This window comes from Vigna unguiculata, chromosome 9 (assembly GCF_037176805.1).
Source record: "Vigna unguiculata cultivar grain cowpea cultivar isolate G323 ecotype 2 chromosome 9, ASM3717680v1, whole genome shotgun sequence".
NCBI lineage: Eukaryota > Viridiplantae > Streptophyta > Magnoliopsida > Fabales > Fabaceae > Vigna > Vigna unguiculata.
Window position 1 is genome coordinate 40,918,805 of NC_140800.1, and position 20,455 is coordinate 40,939,259.

General features: G+C 32.7%; 4 protein-coding genes across 7 annotated transcripts; 2 read left to right on the forward strand and 2 right to left on the reverse strand.

The window, feature by feature from the left end:
- Nucleotides 1–242: 242 nt before the first annotated feature.
- Nucleotides 243–3,951, reverse strand: PPD5 (PsbP domain protein (Mog1/PsbP/DUF1795-like photosystem II reaction center PsbP family protein)). Its single transcript, XM_028046624.2, has 11 exons — nucleotides 3,783–3,951; nucleotides 3,521–3,684; nucleotides 3,266–3,374; nucleotides 2,771–2,820; nucleotides 2,452–2,519; nucleotides 2,282–2,380; nucleotides 1,868–1,927; nucleotides 1,680–1,739; nucleotides 1,543–1,597; nucleotides 1,179–1,228; nucleotides 243–575 (listed from the first exon to the last, which is right to left on the reverse strand). The coding sequence occupies exons 1-11, from the start codon at nucleotides 3,860–3,862 to the stop codon at nucleotides 477–479; spliced, it is 894 nt and encodes a 297-aa protein (XP_027902425.1). The 5' UTR covers nucleotides 3,863–3,951; the 3' UTR covers nucleotides 243–476.
- A 1,771-nt stretch (nucleotides 3,952–5,722) lies between these two features.
- LOC114164471 (uncharacterized) lies at nucleotides 5,723–7,330 on the forward strand. 3 transcript variants are annotated; one of them, XM_085666060.1, is made up of 4 exons: nucleotides 5,728–5,833; nucleotides 6,131–6,684; nucleotides 6,894–6,939; nucleotides 7,051–7,330. In XM_085666060.1, the coding sequence occupies exons 2-3, from the start codon at nucleotides 6,151–6,153 to the stop codon at nucleotides 6,894–6,896; spliced, it is 537 nt and encodes a 178-aa protein (XP_085522186.1). In that variant the 5' UTR covers nucleotides 5,728–5,833; nucleotides 6,131–6,150; the 3' UTR covers nucleotides 6,897–6,939; nucleotides 7,051–7,330. The 3 variants fall into 3 exon arrangements, with proteins under 3 accessions (XP_085522184.1, XP_085522186.1, XP_027904960.1); XM_085666058.1 differs by lacking the exon at nucleotides 6,894–6,939 and having other exon boundaries at nucleotides 5,723–5,833; nucleotides 6,138–6,684; XM_028049159.2 differs by lacking the exon at nucleotides 6,894–6,939.
- A 659-nt stretch (nucleotides 7,331–7,989) lies between these two features.
- On the forward strand, nucleotides 7,990–9,776 carry LOC114162750 (DNAJ heat shock family protein). The gene is made up of 3 exons (XM_028046715.2): nucleotides 7,990–8,482; nucleotides 8,781–9,166; nucleotides 9,235–9,776. Exons 1-3 carry the CDS (start codon nucleotides 8,318–8,320, stop codon nucleotides 9,671–9,673), a joined length of 990 nt encoding a protein of 329 aa, XP_027902516.1. The 5' UTR covers nucleotides 7,990–8,317; the 3' UTR covers nucleotides 9,674–9,776.
- Nucleotides 9,777–10,439: 663 nt separating this feature from the next.
- On the reverse strand, nucleotides 10,440–16,529 carry LOC114195947 (uncharacterized). Of its 2 annotated transcripts, XM_028086400.2 has the most exons (6): nucleotides 16,376–16,510; nucleotides 16,037–16,093; nucleotides 13,574–15,940; nucleotides 12,542–12,662; nucleotides 11,681–11,731; nucleotides 10,440–11,595 (listed from the first exon to the last, which is right to left on the reverse strand). In XM_028086400.2, the coding sequence occupies exons 3-6, from the start codon at nucleotides 15,898–15,900 to the stop codon at nucleotides 10,636–10,638; spliced, it is 3,459 nt and encodes a 1,152-aa protein (XP_027942201.1). In that variant the 5' UTR covers nucleotides 15,901–15,940; nucleotides 16,037–16,093; nucleotides 16,376–16,510; the 3' UTR covers nucleotides 10,440–10,635. The 2 variants fall into 2 exon arrangements, with proteins under 2 accessions (XP_027942201.1, XP_027942200.1); XM_028086399.2 differs by lacking the exon at nucleotides 16,037–16,093 and having other exon boundaries at nucleotides 16,376–16,529.
- Between the last annotated feature and the right edge of the window lie 3,926 nt (nucleotides 16,530–20,455).

Sequence of the window (20,455 nt, forward strand, 5' to 3'; positions counted from 1 at the left end):
TAAATTACCAAACAGGAGAAGAATACAAAATATAACCGATTCCTTGTTTTTATTTTACTTTTGTAAATTTCAGAACTTTAGGTGATTAACAATTAACCTAAAAAGGGCTAAATATAACATTGAGACAGATTAAATGATAAGACAATTGCTTTTTCCTAGAAAGTTCACATAATATTACACCAACAGTTTACAGAATATATATATATATATATATATATATAGTAACGCAATCACAGTTAAAATTAAGATTTTAAAAGCTGTTTTATTATCTAAATTGGAGTGTTAAATAAACGATGTTAAAGTACATCTAGGAATGATAAAAAAGAATAGTAAAAACAGAAATAGAAGGCCTCATCTTCTGCTCATCTCTTTCAGAGAATCTATTTCAATTTGCCTTTTTGGACCAACAATTAAATCAAACATAAATTTCATGCCTAAAAAATTATCACATGAATACGATTGAAAAAAAAGAGTTTTCACCAAAATCTCCAGGGATCTTTGTAGGGAGGAACATAATTTTCTGTTGGGCTAAGGAGACGAAACGAACTCACTGCCTTTTCAAGGAAAGGCCCCAGCTGCATCAAATATATTCTATGGTTAGAGCCACACAAAAGATAAATTATTTTCAGAATTGTAGTAATACTTTGGGACATTTTGAATAAACTACTCCAAAGTAACATGTATCAAACTTCTTGCCCAAACCACAACTTGGTTCTGATATCTTTAAGAATTTCTCTCGTAAATTAGAAATCAGAGACTGATCTTCAAAAGGTGAAAGCTATTAAAATATGAACTTTAAGTTTAATTACTTCCAGAAAATTATGGAACAGATGATTTCATATGCATGCATTTAGGTAAAATCAAACCATTTGCATTCTTTTTACCTCTTTTAAACATACCATATTTTTTCTTTTTTCTCAGGTTGTACAATCACCTTTGATAGATTGAAGGAAAAAGTGTGACATGTTCTCAGTGAGTGTATGGATAGCCAAACCATTGTCAACTTAAAGAATTAGACATGCTTGATCATTTGATTAAGGCAGTGCAAGAAAAGTTCATTTTCTAATTCTGTTTTTATACTGCTTCTATAGGTTCTCATATATCATTTGAATGAATGAACATAAAATACACAAAGACAACAAAAGAGAGTGAGTGAGTGAATGAGTGAGAGATAAAACCTTTTCCCAACGTGGGCTGATGGTTGAAGCACTGATAGAGTAAAAATAACCTGCAAGCAAGTGCTTAGTAGTAGAAGAGAAGTTTTGAAATGCAACACCAAAAGAAACATCGGCATGTGAATTAGCTAATTGATAATCCCATAAAAATATAATGAAGAGATATTTCATGTTGTCTTGTTTTGTTTTTGGCCCCCATGGTAAGCCGAAACAAGTGTGACTCTCGGAATGAGAAATAGAAAATACAACATAATCATGTAAAAAAGGAGCATTGAAGCACTTTGTATGAATATACAGAGGATAGTCTCATATTAGATACACCAAGTTAGAAATAATCTATACCCATGAAATAAAATAGAAGATATACCATCTCTTTCAGCTGTTGAAGCAAGATAATGCCGGTAAGTGTTTGATTGATCAGTCTTCATGAAAAAAAAAAGTAATCATTACAAAAATATCACATCTTTCCATGAAAAAAAACTTCTATCAAAAGGCAGTACTTACTAGTCTCAAAGGTGCTTTACGAACAAGGTATTCATAATACCAGTACTTCTCACCATCAATCTGTGAGGAAAAGCAAATAAGCTCACTATGCATAAACTTCAACTTAAATATATATATATATATAGAGAGAGAGAGAGATGTATCAAATATTGGAAACAAAGAAATAAAGATTGTTTTGCGAGGCTTACTTCACTAGAATGGGTATTGAGAACCGAACTCTCTTCTAAACGCTGACTTGAGGTAACTCGCTGCAAAATCTTGTTATCAGAATATGCTGGAGAGGTAAACAGTATTTTAACATCTTGGAGCACCATTTCTCATTTTGTGGTCAGTGAAAATCCTCAATACAGAGAAGATTAATTTAACATGTTATCTTACTATCTATAACAAAGTGTTTTACCTACCATCTAACATTTATGACCATATACAACTCCCTGACTTCCAAGTAGGGATAATCCCTATTAACTGGTGAGTGAATGATAAATCTCTGAATTTTAATCAATACTCAGAACATTAGTAGTGGCACCTTGTGGTTTGAAATTTTTGTTTCATATAAGAATAGTGTTAACACAAAAACCTTGAGTAACAGAGAGGCCAGTTACCAGTGAAGATCTGTCAGCTAAAACTGAATCAGCAACATCCTTTGCAGTCCATGTACTCTTATCCTTTGATTTTATAAAGCTTCCATTTGGTGGACCTATCTGAATGTAGTACAGAAAACATGAACAGATAACTAAAATTCCTTCAAACAAGTATGAGGTTAAGAGAATACCGTGACAGAAATGATGACATTATCAATAAAGTCTACACGCTCGGACACAATGCGCAGGCGTGCATCGGCTGCATGAAATTTACAGAGAAATTTTTATCCATATAAGGAAAATTATGAAGCAAGCATCCAGTATCTTTATGCACAAGATCAGTATTCACTAGTGAAAATTTCTACCATTCAAACACTTTAATCATGGAGCTGGTGGCTATTAAATCTAAATGGCAGTTGTTCTATAACAAGCTCAAAAGGAAACATGACCTGTATCCTGAATTATTTGATAAGAGATTTTTTCCTAGCAAAGGAAAAGACAAAAACTTACGAGAAAGTGGTGCAGCTGATGAATATCGCTCTGGCTTTCGGGATTCTACCCTTTAAATAGATATGGAAAGAGTTAGCTTATATAATAATCAAGGAAAAATTCCAGACAATAGTGGAGTTGTAAGACAAATATAGGTATCTCAGATGCAATAGCACTAAATTCCATCGGATCAAGTTCACTGAACATGTTAATGTCTTACTGACATTATTAAATGTAGTAAAAACCATTAGATAAAGTTGAAAGTTGAAACTACCCATATCATTTTGCTTAATATAAACAAAGATATCTAAAATATGAGAAGTGCTTGTAACATATCTTCTACACACTTTTACAGAAAACTATAAAATCATAAGATTCCTTAAATAATAAGTAAGAGTCGCATTTTTTTGGTGATTTCTAATTCTAATAAATTGTAGTGAAATAAATTGTAGTGAAAGATAGTATATTGAAAAGAGTGTTGCTAGCATTCTCATAACATGCATCTACTTGGCATACCATTTGAGGGAAATATTGTCGGAAGGAGACTCAACAGGGTACTGATAAGAATAGGCATTTGTTTCATCAAAAAACGAAGCCATTGTGGGCTCTTCTTCAGCAAGAGCCACTGCAAGACAGAAAGAATAATGATAAAGCAAATGTGTCTATTGCATCACATAATAAAACACATGTCAGATGAAATCACACTAGTTCTTATAATCTCAAATTTTCTCAACAAGCACACAAATCACACAGAGGATGCAAAAGAGATACCTGAAAGTGGCCATGTGAGAGAAACCGAAGTCAAGCCTAACAACATCAAATCCCTTCTAAAAACCCGGTTTTGCGAAGTGGGTCTTAGAGCACAACATGAAAAGCGTAGTCTTTCCTTTGATAATGGAACATTGTGTTGGTTAAAGATAACTCTGTTGTTGTTTCTGATAAACAAAAGCAAATGGGTTTAGAAGAAAGAGAGCATATATAAACATAAATTAAAAAAAAATTAAAATTATTGAAAAGGGTTATGCAGAAGAACCTGAAGATAAGGTTATTAGGAAGCAGAGTAGAAGTGGGGAAGAAGAAGGAAAGGGAGAGGGAGGAAGAAGGTAAAACCATTGCTAGCTCTCAGTTGTGTCATCCACCACCACTCTGTAACATTATCTCACTTTCAACACTTCTCTTTCTTTTATTACAACTTTATTCTTCTAACATTAACATGTTCTCAACAACATACCAGGAAATAGGTTCATGGTAATATTTATCGGTTACTATTTTTTTTTTTTAATTTAGTGTTCAGAAACCAATTTAACTGCTGTTGCCATAAATATTTTAACAGTAATGCAATAATTTCATTGTATTATTCTGACTATTAAACGATTTAGAAGGTTACTTAAGTGGTTTTGATGAAACAACATTCTGTAAACAAAACATTGTAATAATATAAATAATAGTGAAATCTTGTTTGTAATCTCTTTATGTTTCTCTAAGCGGAAATTTTTATGATTTAATATTATTTATATATATATACATATATATATATATATATATATATATATAGTTATTGTAGGCATAATTTTACTTTTGGTTAAAAAACATATTTTAAGATGTTTATTAAATGTTAAAAATAGTTATTTCATTTTTTGGTGAATGCATGGTTCCATGAGAAAGAGATATCATCTACACAATGTGTGATTAAATTAATAGAATGGAAAAAAGTTATTTAAAGACAAAAAAAACACAGTGTGCAACAAATAATTGAAGATAAAATGATTATGCAGGTGACAAAAATAAGATGCAATATAAAAACGAAAAAGAATTATTTCCTTGCTGTCCAAATATAAGAAAAATAATTAAAAACTGTGTGTTAGTCTTAAACACAAACAGTTTTTAACTAATTTTACTTTACTTAATGAGACTGTTTTTAAACATCATTGTAGGATTTTGTTTTTTAATGATCGTATTCTAGTATAGATATCAAGTTTTTAACTTTAAGAAAAAATATTTTTAATGATTAGAAGTTCTTAATTCTAAAATAAAGAAAATTAATTGTTGCTAATTTTACGCCCAAAAGAAAATGTTAACAACTAGTGGTTCAATTTTAAAAAAATTGTCCTTTTAATTTTTTTTTCAAAATAATTTACATTCTGAGTTTTTAAAAGAAGCATTATTTTTTATTATAATATGTTTTCAAATAAAAAATTATTCTAAAAATTAATATATTTTTTATTTTTCATACGTGTACGTTGAAACAAAAATTAAACTTAAAATTGAATATTTACATATTTGTACATACTAAATTTAAATTCTACAAATTCCTATAACTCCCTTCTAAGTTTCAATTATTTATATTATATTATATATATATATATATATATATATATATATATATATATATATATATATATATATATATATAAAGAATTTGTCACTAGTTCTGTAAAAATCATTTGTGTCACTAGTACTACCATATTTTATTGTTTTCAATAGAAATAATTATATTTTTTTTTTGTTTTTCATTCAAAACTTCATTTAATGTTAGTCAAACTTTTTCCTGACTCATATTTTAGATTGAAAATTATAATGTTTAAAACAAACACGTACTAATCTAGAAACTACCAGTACAAAATTACTCTTAACATTCTCTCTATGGTTCCTTATCTATTATAAGAAAGAAAAAAAATTAGAGAACTAACATAAACAAACCATTTCAATAATTAATGTCAATTTTACAAAATTTCCTTTATCTATAAACATAAGTTTTATGATTATAAATAATTTAAAAAGTATACCTTTAATATATGAAAACAAAATATTAAAGGAATTTTACTTGTATTATTTTGAACTAAAATAGTTAATTTTGTTTATAAATTAAGGAATTAAATAAATTTACGAAAATAATTTTTATTTCACTCACGACAATTATATTCTTTTTAACTAATGTTAATTTTAATTAAATGCGCATTTCCATGGATGGATTGGCGCGCCAACACAACACAAATTCCTATAAAAGCCTTTCCCTCTTCGAAATTTCTCTTCGCACTTCGTCTCATTCTTTAATCTCTCAGTTCAAAGTTTCTCGATCAACTGGTTTGTTCTGCTCTCTTTTCATTTCCAATTTCTTTTTCTGCTTTCACCACCAAGTTCAAATTTGTTTTTCAAGAATCAGTCTTTTACTTGTATTGCATTGGAAAAAGAAAATAAGAAACTTGATTTATTGGGGGTTTTGGAAATGGGTGTGTGCAAGAGTCATGATGAAATTTTCAAACTTTTTGGTTTCTTGTTGTGAAAAGACATTGCAACTTAAAGTTGATTCTGGATTTCTTTAGTAACGACTGGATTTACTAACTTTGTTGCCTGAATTTCCTTGTTTTTGTACAAATGGAGCTCCTAGAATCACATCTACAATGTCAGGAAAGCCTAATTTGAATGTCCCAGTCTCCAGGACTCACGAAGAACTGGATCACAAGAATCACGAAGAAGAAGGTTCCAAGAATCCCGAGGAAGGTTCTGAGAATCAAGTTGAAGAAGGTTCCAACATTCGCGAGGAGGAAAATCCTAAGTCTCGCGAAGAATATTCCAAAAACCTCGAAGAGAAAGACTCCAAGAACCATGAAGAAGAGCATTCGAAGAAACACAAAGAGAGTCCTTCCAAGAAGAAAGGTAAAAAAGATATGAAGAAGAAGCCAAAACCTGAGATCGATGAGACCCTTATTCAAATGCGTGTCAGAAAACTTACTGAGTCTTTGCGTCAAGGAGAGATCGAGCGAGCAGAATGGGTTTCTTCACAGATGACAAAGTTGCTTGAGGAAGAAGCTGAAGTGGATATTGAATATCTAAAAAGGTCATTTCCTGATATTTCTCGAGAATCCCTTAGAGATATATACAATTTCAATTGTGGTGATCTGGAAGATGCCATGGACATGCTCAGTATGCTTGAGGTATTTTTTTTCATATTCCATGATTTTGTTCTGGCTTCGTCATCTCAAAGTTTTGTGGCTTTATGCATTCGTTTTTTCTGTTTGGGTTGTGTATATTGTATGTTGGATGAACAATTGATTACGGTATGATGCTGAGTGGAAATTTATGTGAGATTATTTCTGGGTGGAAGAACATTCCTTGAAACTTCTCTCACCTATTTGTGTTGCAGTAATCTGTTTCCCAGTACAATTAATTGCCAGAATTATCACATATTGGTAACTTAATTTGTCAAAGTCACTTCTGAATGTAATTATTCAATTTATATGTTATATGTTCTACTTTTTGCTGTAATTTCTGTCCATTAATTCCATGTTTTCACCTTACAGAGTAATGAAATGCCGGATATGGATAATCCTGTGGCAGCAGATGATGCTTCTACTTCACCAAAAGAGAAGGAAGCTGAAAAATAAGGCAGTGCTTCACCAAATCTCAATAAAGCAATCAGCAAGTGAATAAATTTGTAACTCACTGCAGCATAAGTGTAAATGTAGGAAACTTTATCTTTGACAGAACACATCTATGGTTGTTTTTTGTTTGTTTACTTCTCAGCTGGTTGAATATTATTTTGCTTTTGGTAGCGAAAGTGTTAAATTTTTGATCGGATTACTCGAGCTGTGGGGTATTAACTGTGCACTTTCCTTTCCGAAATACTTTTGAGGTATCGCATTGGAGATAGTAGAACAAAAGTCACGAAGTGGCAATGCTATTCACCTCTCTCAATTCTTAATTTTTTATAAATCATCTCATATATGGGCATCTGAAAAATACCCTTTAAGTCAAAATGTTCAATTACTATGTAAAAATGTTTGTTGATTACTTTCTGAAAAGATATCATGGTGTTGATTGGGGGTTAAAATAAGAATGGTGTCATTTTTATAAATTGGAATATGTTATCGATGTTTGTTTATTGACTATAAAATGTTTCTACTCAATAGGGGGAGTTATTTTTCACACAATTATTTGTTTTCTCTACATTCCTTGTTTTTTATTTTTCAATGTTAGAATTAAATAAATGTTGAACTTTTTTCTAAAATGATTGAATACAAATAAAATATATGTATAAGAGTAGCATCTCAGATGTAATATTTCAGAAAATATAATTTTGGTAAATAAAAAAACACACCACAAAACAAACATTAAGTAAATTACACTAAAACTGTTCAAATGAATGCGGTTTATTTAGAATTTAAGAAAAATGTTTATGATTTTAAAGATTTGATAGTTATTGAAATTGAGCTGTGGTTTATTTTTGCCGTGGTTTATTTAGAATTTCCCGTTTAATTTCAACCAGCTCGTTGAAAAGAAAAGAAAGAATACACGTGCACCTCCATCCGTGGAACTGCATCCGAATTTTCCCCTGCAATCGCAAACCGAGACATGAATTTCTGGATTTTTGAAAATCGTTGTCATTTGATTTGATCGAGCATTTTTTGTTCTCTTTTCATGTCACCTCGCATATTCAATCAACCCTCCAAGGAAGTTTTAAACTTTGGTGGACGAAGGGTTGTATTTCGCAATCGGGTGTCTGTGAAAAGAGTGTTAATTTGAAGGTAATAATAGCGAGATATTCAAGTTTTTGTAGAAAAAGGAAACATGGGTGTGGATTACTATGATGTGTTGAAGGTTAACAGAAATGCTACGGAGGATGATTTGAAGAAATCATACAGAAAGTTGGCCATGAAATGGCACCCTGATAAGAACCCCAACAACAAAAAGGAAGCTGAAGCCAATTTCAAACAGATTTCAGAGGCTTACGAGGCAAGAAACCTTTCATGCTGTCTTCTTTTTAATGTTACTTTTTAGCCATTAGAATTTACACGCGTTATTTCATTTTTTTTAAATGCTAGTAATGTCAATGGGATTGTAAAAGGCAAATTCGTGATTTTTAAATACTAATTGTAGAGAAATGAAATTGATGAAAAATTTTAGGGGCATTGAAGGTTGTTCTTTGTGGATTCTGCATCATAAATTTCATGTTCGATTGTGAGCTTTATCAGTTTGATGCATGTTTTTCGTGAAACTGTAGATGTAATGGGGCTGGGTTTGGTGAATTCAGGTGCTGAGTGACCCTCAGAGAAGGTTGGTTTATGATCAGTATGGAGAGGAGGGGTTGAAAGATAAGCCACCGGACGAACCATCAAATAATGGGTTCAACCCAAGAAATGCAGAGGATATTTTTGCAGAATTCTTTGGAAGTAGCCCTTTTGGATTTGGATCATCTGGGGCAAACAAATCTAAGAGATTCCCCTCTGATGGAGGTACTACACCCTTTGGTGGATTTAGTGCGAAGGATAATAATTTTCGATCATATAGTACTGGACGAGGGAATGTGCTAAAGAAGCCACTCCCAGTGGAATCCAAACTTCCTTGCTCTTTGGAGGAATTGTACACTGGATCGACTAGGAAAATGAAGATCTCAAGGAAAACCGTGGATGCTAATGGGTAAGTATAATCAATCATCTTTAACTTAAGACTATGTTGATAAATTTCTGAGCAATGAAAAATTGCAGATGGACAGTTCCGGAAACAGAGATATTGACGATTGATGTGAAGCCGGGTTGGAAGAAAGGGACAAAAATTACGTTTCCTGAGAAAGGGAATCAAGAACCGAATCAACTGCCTGCAGATCTTGTGTTTGTGATCGACGAGAAGCCTCATGATGTGTTCAAGAGAGACGGGAATGACCTTATTGTGAACAAAAGGGTGTCGTTGGCTGAGGCCATTGGAGGAACCACAATAAACCTCACCACGCTTGATGGACGCAGTTTAAGTGTTCAAGTCACTGACATTGTGAGTCCTGGTTACGAGATGAGTATTCCAAAAGAAGGGATGCCAATAACAAAGGAGCCTGGTCATAGGGGTGATCTCAAGATCAAATTTGATGTCAGTTTTCCCACAAAGTTGACCCCTGAGCAACGAGCAGGACTCAAGCGAACACTCACAACTTGATCATTCTTCGAATCAAATCTTTGAATTTAGTCATCTATTTATCTTCGTACCTGTTCTTCAATGTTTCTCATATTTGTCTACAAAGCTCTTGGCTTTCTTACCATTTCTCTGTTTTTCTCCATCATTTTTATAATTGTTCATTGTTTTTACTTTTTTTCTGGGGGGAGGGGGTGTAATACGTGGGGCCTTCTGTTGCTGTACTTCTTTGCTGAAGATGTAAATATAATATAGGTTCTAAATTTCACGTAACGGTGGAAACTTAAGATTTGGGTACCTCTGGAATCGAATCATGCCACGTGATGGTGGATTCAGATGCTTAATACTAAATCATGATTCTTTCATATAGAGTAAAATGTTGTTTATTGAGACAGCAATACTGAATCTGAACAAAAAAATACACGAAACGAAAGGATATACGAACCACTTTCCGTACTTCAGAACTCCAGTATACCTTTTCTCTTGTACTTTTAGACGCACACATAAAAGATACCATAATTCAAACTAAGTCAAATTTATGCAAATATCCCCAAGATCAAGCAAGGTAGCAACTACGAGTAACACAGAGACTACGCGCATATTTATGTTTGTGTTCAAAACCACGTTCAAAGACGACCCTACATTTTCTCTCTCGTTTACATTTGAGAGTATTCTATAGTATGCAAACACGAAATCAGAATCACCCTGTACGATTGCTAAAGCAAGCAGGGATCGTTAAAACAGTCAAAGTAACGAAAGCGCAATGAAAATCTAGAAGTTACGTAAAAACTAAAGCATGAAAAATTGTTTTGTCCCTCGCATTTATTTAGCGGAACACCTAGTATCGGCAAACAGAAACAGGAGAAAAATGGTCATTTGTTTAATCTTCGAGGTGATGCTACAAAAAAAATAGCACGAGACCTTACAATAAGCTTACATACTACAGATAGGAAAGACATTACAAAATTAAAAGACTGCAAAAGAAACTAAAATCCCCTACTAGTTCTAGAGACATTTTGAGGCCAGGTAGTGCCTTGCGAAGGCGCTCCGTAGGGCGGTGGACCTCTTGGGGGAAGGTTGGTAGCCTGGGGAGAAGGAAGCCATTGAGGGTCAAAATTTCTTTGGGTATGAGTCACATTCATCGGGGGTTGCAGATATTGTGGTGTCATAATAGGCTGTTGTTGTGAACCCGGTAATGATTGATTCACAATGTGCGGTCGAAGATGAAAGTTATGCATTGTCTGTTGGGGAAGAAACTGATTCTGGGATGTTTGGGGCTGCCATTCAGGTATGTCATCATCATCATCATTCCAGGGTTGAATGGTTCCCCCAAATTTATCCTGCCAGTTTACTGAAGAAGGTGCACTTGCTTTGTTTTGCCCATATTTGTACACAAGTTCTCTCATTTGTTCTACAGGTCGTGCAGGTGGTGGGGCTGGGTTAACCGAATGTAATGCAACCATATTTGATAGTTCCTTTGGTTTTTGGGCCAAGTGTGGTGGAATCGAACTACTGGAGAAATTAAACTCCGGCAGGTCATCCTCGACTCGGGCGGCCGGTGGCCCAAATCCAGGAGGAACATCATCATCGTCATCATTCTCATTCTCAGTGGTCTTAAGGTCCGTAGGGGGTACTGCTTTATGGGTGGAATTGGCATTCACATTTATATCTTGCTGTCTCCTACTCAAGTATTGTTGTCTTTTAGAGCTGTGTTTGTGGTGAGTAGCAGTGGTGGGTGATATAGACGAAGTTAAATTAGTTTTTCTCCATACAATAATACCAATTAGACCATTATCAATAGAATTAACTGCCTCAATTTGTTCCTTTGGAAGTATGTTGCTCAGCATTTCAACTGTTTTCTTATGAGGTGGGCAAAAGTAAAGTTCTACTCCATGCACAGGCTCTGCAAATCCTACTCTCTCGTCCGAAATATACGACTCAGCCACCTGCGACCAAAAGTAGAACTCTCTTAAATAACAACAATCAGCGTCTATGTAGAGATGATAACCAAACTAACATAACTATCATTACCTCACGGAGAGTTGATTGCTCGTCCAACTCCTTGGAAAGGAAATGTGAAACCTGCAATAAAATTAAAATTTTAATTTTACTTTGTCTCAGAAAGAAAGTGACGCGAGAAAGTTTCTAATCAGCTACACAGATTTCCTACAGAAAAAGTAAAACATCAAACCGAAAGGAGTCTAATTCGGTCATTCAGCGTATTCAAATCAATTAGCCACACTGGTGTATATTTATTCAATGTTACGACATCTTTATGGTCCCGAGCATCTATCTCGTCGAGTCACAGTAATTTGGTCTTCCACTAAAAACAAAAGAATTTTGGGAGACTTTTCGCATTTTTTTAATACAGAATTCCACCTTCATTTCTTTACCCCTTTTTTTTTCTTGCGTCAAAATATTATATATACATGTATATTTTTGAAACTTTCGTAGCATATCGCCCAAAGGATGACATGAGAAACTTAGTTCCACCCACCAGAAAATCGTATTATAATTACCAAAATCGATTCAATCACGTAATACATATTCTAACAGTGACAATTTTTCAGAAGCTACACAACACATTTTCATGGTTTCATTACTTGTCACTGCAAAGAAAACCTCAACCTGCCAGTCTTACCAATAAGTCGTCATTTCTCATGCACAATCACCCCCACCACTTCACTGCCCCTTTATCCCATCAGCAAGCGAAAAAAAAGCAGAATAATTGTATAACTCAAGATACTTTAAATTAAACAAGTGGTATAAAGTAGCACCAAACTGCGGCATATTTCCCCCATTTTTAGTCACTTCTTTCTGTATGGATGGTGGTGAGATTAACAGACAATATTCAAACAAAGCTCTAGCACAACAAAAGGAAACTTGTGATACCATGATTGCACGACTCCTAGACAATCGAAGATCTTGAAGAAATTTCTCAAATGCATCTAGTCGAACCCTTCCCTTGATCTCGAGAAACCCAGGCCAGTCTTTAGCAGCAGTTTTCTCGCCACTTCACAGAGAATTATAATGTAGGATCAGTAAAAACCACTGAAAATAAGTATTAATTCTCTTTGAACAACACAAATAAAGTTCAAAACTATATTTTCCGATATAAATAGTGTCAAGTAGTCATCAAACCAAACCCATCAAAAGGGTAGTTCATAAACCGAAGTAATATAAACCAAAACCCAAGCAAACAAACTAAAAATCTATTGAACAAAAAAAAATTTATCCTCTAGGATTGGGTTGAGTTTCAAATCTAATTTTAAAAACCAAACTTTTATATAAACTTGCATAATTTTAATTATAAATTTTCCAAACAATTCATATTTGGAGAAATATATTAGACTACCACCTCAATTTATCTTTTCATGAGTTCATTATCACACTTACATCTCATTAAGATGTATTTCAACTTTATATTTAAATTAATTCTGAGTTTATGATACTGTATATTTATTGATTTGTTAATTCAGTACATGCTTAATGGCCACGAAACATGAGAAACTAAAAGACTTGGTTTCAAAAATATATAAACACAAGACTAATTAATTGACCTGAGCTCAACTTGAATATAAATTTTTTTGGTCCAGGGAAAACAACAAATCACATTAACGTATAAAACTTCTAATGCAAAATTACATGCAGGCTTAAACAAATATGTAATCATTAATTCCAAACAAAATTGGAAACAATGGAAGATGATTACCGAAAATGGGTCCGTTCTTAAATTTCACCTCTTTACTACATAGTTTAAGAATATTTGATTCATATGCTAGATGAAAAGAATGACACTATCCAACTCATGATCTTCACTCAGACCAAAAAAAGGAACAATCAAAACCCATATTATCCATGCATAAAAGTTCACAATATGTAGCAACTTATCATAAAGATATACGCAAACCATTAGTAGATTACCTCTTATAGAAGCTTATGACAGACTGAGTGGTAGATATATTGGGTTGAAGCATTCCCTCCCAAAGGCATTCACCCTTAGTGGGGACTGCATCCTTCATGTATTTATTATCATTACCGTATCGCCCTTCGGCATGAGACTGATTGCCTTTGAAATCAGTATCGCTGGGTGCAGGCTTCGCATTATCAATAGACATTTCCTTGGTACGATCATCAGTTGACTTCATGTCAGCTTGACTCCCACTGTATCCCGCCGTATCAGAAGAAATGGTCCCAGATTCAGCATCAGCCTTTTTCTCCTTTTCAGCATCTGAAGTTACACGTGTGCTTGGAAACTTCTCAGGTGTGACAACGGCTTGCTCATTTGGAGTTAAATCAGAAGATTTTGATTTAGATCCAACCCCTGAATCATCCTTGTCTAAAGCAGGTGTCACTTTCCCAGTTTCTAGAGGTAAATTTTCAAACGGTGGCTCAGAATGAAGAGATTCCATGAATTCATCAAGAGAGACAATTGGTGGAAGAAAATCAGGGTCCTTCAAGGCATCATCAGTCATAAGGCCCTGCATGGGATCGGTGCCATCAGTGGACGAAATGGTAATGGAAAATGTATCATCCTTCTGTAAATTGCGCTTCTCAGCATCACTGTTCACATCAGGTTTTGAAGAAGTGCCTTCCACATCCCTTTTTGCTGTTTGGCTTCTAGCCACTGAGTTTGTGCCACCTGAAACCTCCTCAATGGATACGTTGTCTTCATGTTCAACTTCCACTTGAAACTCACCTTTATGAGTCTTCTTGACCAAACGCCTAAAATCAACATCTGAATTAGGTAAAACCACCATTTGAGCAAGCTCCTCAGCCTTGGCTATACGCCACTGAGAGAGCTCTTTTGAAGCAAGTTCCTCTGCAGTCATGGAACATAATTGTTCAGGAGGAATTTGACCAAACATAACCCTTTCTCTAAGTTCAGGGTTGTTGCGATCTTTTAAATTAAATAAAAGCGACCTCCCTTTCTCTTTGTACTTCTTATTCACACCTCCAAATAGTTTAAAGAGTTCTGCTTCTATTTTTGATGCCAAAAGTTCAGGTAAAGGGGCCTCCTCCCTGCAACCTTCACCTTTTTCCTCAGGTTCTGATCTCTGCTCTATATTAGTTTGACTTTCCCTTTGATTTCCCACGTCCACCATATCAGATAATACCCAGGAAAGACCATTTCCCTGCAAAAGATCATCTTTCATAAAGAAACTGTCACTAAAAGGAACATCATCAGTAGTCAAAGTGTAACATGACTGGAAATCTTGCTTATCACAGTTCAAGACTTGCATAGAAGTCAGTATGCTTTCATTGTTTGATGCATTTGTGGATCCTGCTTCATAGTCCTTGTATTTTTCAGGAAAATCTTCTTTGAATGATGTACTCTGCATGTGCTCTGTCTCCACCCGGCCAACTGAATCAACCTCAGCAAAAGAGGAATTAACTGATTGAGAAATACTTTGCTCCAGTGGAGCATTGATGGATGTAGGTGTTGATCCGGAACACTGAGAGTTGTTCTCTAATTTACCTTGAGTATTGGTAGCATCATCAGTTGGTCTATTATTATTTGGAATCTGCGGTTTACCTTGTTGAGAAACCAAGGCCAGAGCAGCAGCTAATGACTCTCTCATCTTGGACCTAACACTTTCAGATGATTCAGTTTGCGCCTTGGAGGACTGCTTTATCTGGCTATTCTGACTTTTAGAATTCACAGACCGAGGTGTACCGGCTTTACCGGAAGTGCTATCCAACTGTGTTTTTCTCTTACTAGAAGCTGCCGAATGCTGTGTCCTGGAGGCATTTGACGGGGATTGCATCTGCAGAGAACCTCTATTTGATGCATTAGGTACTTGCTGCAACCAAGGTCTGTTTCCCATTTGTGCAACACGCTTGTTAAAGGAACTACTGGATGATAGTTCTGTTGGCGCCTTGCGCTTGGGAGTTGTTGGCTGCTGCTGCTGCTGAGGCCCTGCGCTATTTGGAAGCCTCCCCATTTGCATGGACTGTCGGTTTGCGGAAAGAATTTGATGCATTCCTGGATTACTCGGTTGTGCTTCTACTCGTCCACTCTGCATGGTCGAAAGGGGCATGCCCTGAAACCTAGATTCACCAGGCACAGCTCTCAATAACCCAACATGTTCATTTGAGCTCCCCATAGGCTGTGAAACAATATCACTGGACACAGGAACCAAAATCCCCATTTCCATCTGTCTCCCTGACGAATCAATCTTGTTCATAAGCGGCTCTAACCGAGCCATTTGCATACTGGGCATAGGCTCTGAAACCAGATTGTTAGACATTCCCGACTAGTACCATTAACCATAAATTTGACAAACACACCTGAAAATGAAACAGTTAATAACACGTCACACACCCTTAACCAATAAACCATCAAACAAGCCACACAACAAACAAACGACAGATATCTAATCTAACCTAATATTACAGCAACCACAACGACAGTCTCGTTCAAAAGAAAACACAATAGCAGCCCTGGTGTTGAATCAATCAATTGCATGGTGGAACCCAGCATCAGAGCACCGATGAAATCAAATTCCGAACAACGATTAATTAATCGATTGATAAAAGCTTTAATTGAATAAAACCTAAAAAGAAAAACAACTCTTTCCAATTTTCTCAGAAATGAATTATTGCAATTCAATTGAATGTCGTACAAGCGAAAGAAGTATTATAAATGGCACAAACAAGTGTTAGAAGCGAGAAAAAGTAGAAAACCAATCGATAGAAGGAAAGGAATAGAGAATTATGACGTACCTTGATGAAGCAATGTTGCGATGAAGTGAACGGAAGTGGTATGTATGAGCGGCGCTGAAAGCTGAGTGCAACAGTGAAAACCCTAAGAGGATGTTGAACGGAGAAAGAAAAAAGACGATAACGAAGATACCCAAAGAAATAAACAAGTCACACAATATTAACCGCATCTCAACTTCCTGATTCGTCTAAAGTTTACCCGTAAAACGCATCGTTGCATTGTCGTTTTCATTCATTTTTATATTACATTTTAAATTTTACCTAGATAGAAATTAAATACTTTATGCAGAGCGGTTAAATTAAAAAAAAAAAAAGTTTACATTTGAAAATAGACGAAATAAAGGGTATAACTATTTTTTTAAAATAAATAAAACTATGTGATAATTTTAAGCATGTAACATTTTTTTATAAAAATATACTAATTATAATATTCATATTTTTGAAAGGTAAAATAAATACATCTACTGTATAAACTAAATAAAAATATATCTTTATATATTATAGATTAGTTATTATCATACTATAGTTATTACCAAAAACGCAAATGGCATGGTACATACGTTACTGTATTTTTTCAGTGTTTTCTTATAATCTTTTAATAAATAAATATATAGTACTTTTTATTTTATGTAATTTTATTTATTATATAGAAATATAATTAAATATTATTTATTGTATACTATATTAAATTTATGGTATAACAAAATAATTAATCACAAAGAATTAATTTTTCTAACACTTAAAATTAATTTACTTATATTTAAAGTATAGATAGTTTTTTTTCAATCTACATATTATTTATTCCATTTCTTTTACTTTAATGTATTTTAGTTTATTTAATTTTCATTCTCTTTTTTTACATTAGTGAATTTTATATAAAAATTTTAAAGGATTATTGAAGATAAAATAAAAAATAGAAACTTAATATTGTTTAAAAAGAAAGTTAAACATACTATCTATGATAACTATATACTAATCCTTTGGTTTCTCTTCCAACTCTTGTGATACTATCATCTTGAGCTCTTAATTGCTCTCCCATATAAAATATATAGACAATGATATTTTGATTATTAAATTTTGATAATTTTTCATATAACATGATATGACATATTTTAAATGGTTTTAAAAATTTGAGAATGAAAAAATAAAAAAATGAAAAACCACTTAAAAAATAACACCTAAAATTATAAGAGAAAGTAGTCAAAAAATTATTTTCCAAAATATATATACCATCATCGCATCTGAACAAAAAAACAAGAGATACACAAATGCGAGGTAAGTTAATACAAAAACAAAAAATAATAATGAGAATTAATATACCTCAATTAGTAACGTACCAAACTAATTATGAACAATCTCAACATATATTTGGTAGAAAATAAGTTCTTGAATCATCTTCTCTTATTTTTCCATATATTATTACACAAATACTCACTCAGTGAACATTTTCTTCAAACACCAACCTAAAACTCACAATGTATTTAAAATAATAAGCTTAATATGAAAATAAGTAATAACTTATAATAGAGATTTTTAAAACATTTATGTGCCCAAAATAAATAATTTAATCCTTCTCATTCTTCCATATATATCACTCCACTACTTGAGCCTAGTAACCCATTCAACAAATACATTTCATTGTGATGAATCGGCCCAAAAACGCAAATAGTTCACATTCATAAATTCAAACAAAGTGTCAATCCACATGGTTCAGCCCAATGGCTCGAACAAACATCATTCCAAAGCGATTCAACAACAAAAATAAGTATAGACTTTGCTTTCGGAAGACTAGTGTATTGAATAAACTTATAAGACTTTGCATATGTCATACTTACCACCATCTCATTCGTTTCTACAACTTGTTATCAAATGGAACTCACTTATCTCATCCAATAATGACAGGGTTAACCTTACTAACTCACTAAGTATGATTCTCTCTCATATCATATTGTCTGTTAAGTGAAGTCTCATTCGACTCTCACCTCCTATTTATTTTCCTCTATGTTAGTTAGATACTACTTAGTCAAGATAGTCTCATATAGCAAATCTCCTTCAATACACTTTGACTGACCCTATGTTAGTATTTTCCCCTTGGAAACAACTCATTTAAACTACAATATCACAACCAAAATTTCACATCATACGACCTGTCAAGTGAAGTCTTCTTTGACTCTCACCACCTAATTATCTTCCTCTATATGAATTAGATACTAGTAGAGTCAGAAAAGTCTCGTATAACAAATATCCTTCAATACACCAATACACCTTGACTGAGCCTCGATTAGTATTTCCCCTTTGGTAATACCTAATTTAAACTACTGTATCACAACAAAATTATTTCTTCAAACAAATGTACATCGACGGACACAACTCAATCCAATCATCATTTCAAAATGATGTATGAAAGCATCATAGATTTATCTAACATAAAATTTGTAAACTCTACAAATTTTTTGAAAAATCCACGTTTGTAATCGATTACCAAATAAGATAACATATGTATCCATACTCCTCATTAATTCATCCATCAAAACTTTCGAAATCACAGGTTGTAACCATGTAACCCAAATCAAACAAAACAAATTCATAAATTTCTCAACAATAGATAATTTAATAAACTTCATTCATATTCATTCATAATTCAATTTCTTGTATCTTCAAAATCAGATATTCAGATTCAGACTTTGATATGTTTGTACTCTCTTTAAGTCTTACCCTTCATATAATAATAAAGTGATAAGTATAATCATCTCACTTCATTAAAGACACTCAAACAACAAATTCTAAAGAAATCACTTAGTTGTGCAATTACAAAAATCACATTCAATCAATATAATTTATACTCATCTAACTCTTCCATCACTACTTTCATACCATTTTCATATTGTAACAACATCAACCATGACTCAATATATCCAAACCAATAATTTCACCCCCTCTTAGGAACTTTACGATACAAACCAAAAAAAATCTTTCTCACAAAAAAAATCACATATTTTCTGTAATATATTTAAATAGAAAAAAATGAGTATTATAATAATAATACATATAATTCTCTTATTTTTTATAATTTATTTCCAGGTTATCATAGATTATACCCTCTTAAGTGGTAACTCTATTAACTATTAATTTAGGTGTACATAGAGGAGGGAGTGAATGGATTATATATTAGGAAGTTAATTTTAATATGTTGTGGATTATTAATTATTATAATAATTATAAGTTATGCCATATTTACTGTACTACACAGTATTCAGACTAAATTCATTAAAAGTCTTTTAGTTTACAATTATATATATATATATATATATATATATATATATATATATAACAAAATTTAATTGATTCGTGGTAGAAAGTTATACTAAATTCTTGTTTTCCACATTACATATCTTATTTGGTAAATTCATAATATTTTAAAAATTAATCTTATACTATAAACTTATCAAAAAATATATACAAAATTTATAATAATAATTTTAAAATAATATGTCACATTAATAAATGAACTCACAAATCATGAATTCAATGAAAGTTTGTACAATTATACATGGTGTGTGAGAACTCCCACGTATGTTTCTCATTCATGTTATTTTAGTATCTGTTACTTAAATGATCAGTCAATTAGGAAATCTATATTAATATACAATTCAATTAACGGTCCACACAAATTACAAATCAATCAAATAAATTTATATTCATTTTGGGTTTAACTAGAATCTACTGATAAAGTTGAAAATTTTAAATTGAGTCTTTACTAAATTTGTTTAATTGAGTTCTCAAAATATTAAAACTTTTTATTAAATCTTTGTTCTTATATTTTCCTGTTAATTATATGATGTGAGTGTTATGTTACATTACCATTCTACTTAAACTATCGTTATATAATATTGAAATACTTTAATGATGACGATCATCTCAAAGATTTATTGTATTTAAAAAAAAATTATTTTTAAAACAAATAAAAATTATAAAATATAAAATTAAAAAAAAATATCAAATTATGAAATATAAAATTAGATAATAATAAAATTATTAAATTATTAAATAAAAAATAAAAAATATGATTTCATAAATTTTAAT